General features: G+C 29.6%; 1 protein-coding gene across 2 annotated transcripts; it reads left to right on the top strand.

Moving 5' to 3' along the window:
* The first annotated feature begins 202 nt into the window (after positions 1-202).
* Positions 203-2,732, top strand: LOC131863300 (GDSL esterase/lipase At4g10955-like). 2 transcript variants are annotated; one of them, XM_059215103.1, is made up of 3 exons: positions 203-360; positions 1,559-1,788; positions 1,981-2,732. In XM_059215103.1, the coding sequence occupies exons 1-3, from the start codon at positions 302-304 to the stop codon at positions 2,628-2,630; spliced, it is 939 nt and encodes a 312-aa protein (XP_059071086.1). In that variant the 5' UTR covers positions 203-301; the 3' UTR covers positions 2,631-2,732. The 2 variants fall into 2 exon arrangements, with proteins under 2 accessions (XP_059071086.1, XP_059071085.1); XM_059215102.1 differs by having other exon boundaries at positions 1,559-2,732.
* Positions 2,733-5,272: the final 2,540 nt, after the last annotated feature.

Below are 5,272 nucleotides of genomic sequence, written 5' to 3'. Positions count from 1 at the left end.
CTCAAGTTAATGATCTTAATAATGCGTCATACCCTATGAAACATTAAGAATATTAAAAACTAAGAATCTCCTTTTTTTTTGCTGTGCTTAGTTGGAAATACGTCATATGCTCTTTCTGATGTGACAAAAAAATGTTCCTTTTGTTGAGTTAGCCATTATTTTATCTGTGTAGATAAGATTTCATAAGATGGGTAAGGAATCCATGTTTTGTAGATAGAGGCTTTTGTTGCCTATTAAAGTTATACGTCAGAGGGACGAAGATAATACAATTGGTCTCAGCTTTGTGAGTATCAGAATTGCAATGGCTAATAACAATGGCATAGATGTAACAGAGCTTTTACACCTCGCACTTCCAAACTGGTAAATTTCACTCTTTCAGCAATGTGATTTTGTTCTTGTGGTGTTCAACTTTTGAATAACGATAGACTATTTTATGTTTTATGAAATTATATTTATTTACTTGTCTATCATACTACTACCACCTGATTATTTTATATTTTGTAAGTTTTATTACCTTTTGCATTAACACAGATATTTAGCCATGGATACAGCTGGGTTTAAATTTAGAAGGGAAGCGTTCAATATTCTTACTGTTGTTTGAATTTGGATTATCAAACTACTTAGATATCTCCTACTACTTTTTTATCTTTTACATTTAATATAAATCAAAAGAGGCAGGAATTCTAAATTCGAGAGAAAATGTTGAAACATAACCTTTACTTTATGTATGATGTGTAGTTCTTGTTTTCCATTGAAAAATATTTCTTGGTTACTGTAATACTCTAAATTATGTCTTACAGACACAGATTCTTAGTCCACTTTTCACACACATAGTTACAGATGCTGTGTACCATAGACTTTGTCATATTTCTAGCTGCTATTTCCAATTGTTAGTTTTACCTGGTATTTCCAAATGTTATTGTTAGCATACTTTTACAATACAATACATAACCTTTACTTTATGCATGATGTGTAGTTCTTGTCTCCAATTGAAAAATATTTCTTGGTTACAGATGCTGTGTACCATAGACTTTGTCATATTTCTAGCTGCTATTTCCAAATGTTATTGTTAGCATACTTTTACAATACAATAAAAATTGGAATGATTGTTTTTTTTCGAAATTTGGGTGTGTAAATGTGAATTAAATTTTTGGTTGAATTCATGAAGTTTCTACAATATATATTGATATGTTTGTAATTCTTTTCGATTCGATTGTGTAGAATTTTAAGTTGTCAACGTTTCGGATCAAACATCATGATGTTGGATCATGGTGTTTGATCTGACATATTGACAACGTAAAAATCTACAGAGTCGAATCCAGAAGAATTACAAACATAAATTTTTGGTCTCAACAGATGACTAATTATCAAGAAATAATGACAACAGATTATATCTTTAAAGCTGGGGTCTGAAATTTGATGGTCTATATAACAATTTTTTAATTTTAAATAGTATATGACAACACAAAATTTTATTAGACCGTATAGATTGACCTGCTATATTTTTATAGAAATGCCCACAAATTTATGTATAATGGCATGAATGGAGTGTTTGCAGGGAAGATCCAATACACAGAAGATGTATTGCTGCGGGCCTGGTGAATATTGTGTACGTGCTTGAAACCAACCCAAATCAGGCTAAGGAATTGTGTTGCTTGCTTCAATTTGAAGTGAAGGAAACTGCAATCGACGAGCATGACAAATCTGTATATGGGGCTGTTTTTGAGTGGCGTGGAAAAGAAAAAGCAGGTCCAGGTGGACCTCCCTCAGAAGTGGTTGCATTTAGAGGTACGCTTCTTCGACCCAGAAATATTTTAGAAGACTTGATCCTGGATTTCAAGGTAGCCATTGCACACTTCAATTCCATAGAAAGGATTGATAAGGGCTTACCCTTCCTAAGAAATAGTCTTCATAGGAATGGATGCCAGAATATTTGGATAACAGGGCATTCATTGGGTGCTGCCATTGCACTGGCTGCAGCAAGAAAATTGGAGCAGAAAGAACGTCGTGAACTTGAAGCACATCTTTTCAATCCTCCATTTTTATCTCCTACATTTCCTCAATTGAAAGTGTTTGAGAGGATTGCGAAGATTTTAGTTGGCACACGTAAATGTGCCCCTTCCTTTCAGTGCAGTCAATCGCAGGAAATTTGCAAACATATTCAAGGCCCTTCCGAGGCTTTGGCATTTCAGATGGGTTTGAAAGATGAGAGCAAACTACTTGAGTTGTATGGTGATTTCCTTCGTTATAGTGATTGGATTCCCAATTTATATGTGAATGAAAAGGATCTCATTTGTGCTACTTACCTTCACTATTTTGAGGTATGGAAGGGTATATATGAGCAGAAAAGTCATTTGGTCCACGAAAGCATGAAGTACTTCTTTTGTTTTGAAGTGGCTACAAAGAAAACCCCTTGGCATATAGTTCCATCTGCAAAGGTATTTAGGGTAGGTAGACATTTTTTCAGTAATCATCATGGCATATGTCAATGGTGGTCTAAGAATCTTCAAGTTAAGAGCATTGAATACATCCCTCCAGATGAAGTCACTCATTGCAATTTCAATCGCTTGCAAAAGAGTGTAGTTCTCCATAACAAAGATGGTGATGATGCTAATCATTCGAGTTATTAAAATGTGGCGTACCAATGACAACTTACTATGTGTTTGTTTTGTATATGTAAATATTTTTGAATAAACAATCTCAGAGAATAAAGTGTATTAATATTTTTTTCATATGTCTACATTAAATAAAATATTAGTATGCATTATTCAAGTGAGAAGATGGTAAGGACATAGAGGATTGGATGAGTGGTACAAAGATTAGACTATAAGAAATATAATTATAAAGTCTTATATAAAAAAAAGAAATATAATTAAGGATAGATATGTTATGTAATATTAAAACACATTTATCTAAAAATAAAGGGAGAATAGATTATAATGTATAATCAAGATATTTTGACTAGATTCCTAAAAGAAAACTTTGAGCTAGTAAGATCCAAAGTGCACTAGCAAACATCATTCTATTTTTTTGATGTTTTTATAGTGTGAATTTATTTCTTATTTAATTTGATCTCCACCACAAAATCATTTAAAAGAAGTGACAAAAATATCGTATACCACAAAATCATTTTTTGTTCTTTCACATATTGACACTTATAATATTTAAAATAATAAAAATACCATACAGATTTCAATGATGGATACTCTTTACTAGTTTCCACTTGACACTACAAGTTGCATATGAAAGGTGGAAGTAAAAATCATTTTTTTGATTGATAGATAAGCTTGGTATCATACTATTGTAACCCATTAATATATGTTTTCACCTCAATGATGTACTTAAAAATATTTTTATTATTAAAAAGAGATTAATTTTTTGTTTTCCTTTATGTTTCCCATTTTTATCCTCTTCTTTTTGTTTCAACTCCTTGCCACTTTATTGTGTTTTTTCTTTTGTTCCTTTTTATCCTTATTTTGATTATTGTTTTTCCTTATTTGTGATTTTTATACTTCATTTTGTTTTCCACTTTTGTTTATTTGTCTTCGTTTCTACCCCATTCCATGATTGTGACATGGAGGATGATGATCCATCTTTACTTACCATATGACTATTAATTTTTTGATAGATAAGTAGTGCCATAGGGAAAACTTGCACCATTTAGCTATTATTATTCGAATTAACTCATCTATATATTTTGATGTGGTTTCAATCACATCCTTTTTATTTATTTTTATCAATTTTGTTTTTCTTTATAGGTTTTTTGTGATTTGTTGCATTTTTTTTTCTACTAATTTTGTGGGTTGTTGTCCATTCCTTTGTCCTTCCTTTTTGGGAATTTTTTTATTATTATTATTTTGATGAATATTTTATCTTTTTATTTTCTATGTTCATGATAATATCCTTTATCATCTCTATTCGAAATAATTTGATTATTCCTCTCTCATTGCTTTACCATGTACAAACTTGGAGGAAAATGATTCTTGTTCCCCTTGTGATGTTATATTTTGTATCTATTGGAAAAATGGTCTACATATTCCTCTTCTTTATTAAAAACCTTGTCTAGGTCTATCTTGGTCTCTTTTGTGGGTGTCTAGCTTACATCCTTGTCATAAAAAAATGAACTAAGAAAAGTAATTGTTTTAAACATATATTATAAACTTAATGTTTAGATTACTTAACTATGTCACTTTTACTCTCGTATTGCTTCCTATTTTAATCTACTGGCAAAAACGTTAATAGAAGAGTGAGGACTTATGAAAGAAAGAATTATAAAATATTCAATTTATTTAATTAATGTGATGCTTTAATATTAAGAATAGTAACCTTACTAAGATGTTGGGCAAAAATCAATATTTGTAAAAGGTATTATATATTTTGAAAATATAAGATAAATACATCTAAATGTAATTTACTCACTCACTCTCTCTCTCTCTCTCTCTCTCTCTCTCTCTATATATATATATATATATATATATATATGGGACAATTACTTTTAGACAAAAGTAAGCATTAGACATATGAGAGGACTCCAACACGATAAGCATTACTTTTTTTTGGGTTTTAATAAAGAGTAATATTTTGGGATGTTCTTTTGTGCTTCTATCTATTCTTTAACATTATTTTAAAGGAAGATGAATTTTCTTTCATTGTTAAATTTAATTAAATAATTATTAATTTTTTTGATAAATTTATATATATTTTTAGAATGTAAATGGACTAAGTGATGATACTTAGTTTACTAATTAAATAATAAATATGAAATACATAATATTTTAAATATTATCTAATGTTAAATCTAGAAAAAAATATTTTTAGTTAGTGAACTATCTAGAACTTCATGTTGGCTCTCATATTTATCACAGGAAAAGTTTATGGATCTTAGATGGAGATATGTTTTGAATATATGCTCTATGTTTTATTTATCCATGCATACAAAAATGCTTTTTACTACAACTTATCTTGATATATAACATTCTACTATAATTTTCTCAAATAATTAGACTCATAATATTTATAATATCTTAAACAATATTGATTGATCATAGGAAGAAAAGTTCTTCCTAATTAATTCCTAGAAATTGATCAAGACCAAAATTACTAGGCAAGGAACCATGAATACTTATTTGTAAATCCTTACATTTCATCAAATTGGAATGTTATTTTGTAAATTTCTCTAATTCTTTGGTGTGATAGAGGACATGTGTGTTCTTGATCATGATATTGAGAGGATTGAATATATTTTACTACTATTACGTAACATCTATTATAT

Source organism: Cryptomeria japonica, unplaced genomic scaffold (assembly GCF_030272615.1).
Source record: "Cryptomeria japonica unplaced genomic scaffold, Sugi_1.0 HiC_scaffold_60, whole genome shotgun sequence".
Taxonomy (NCBI): Eukaryota; Viridiplantae; Streptophyta; class Pinopsida; order Cupressales; family Cupressaceae; genus Cryptomeria; species Cryptomeria japonica.
Note: the sequence above shows the minus strand (reverse complement) of the source record. Positions and strands in the feature narration are given on the sequence as shown.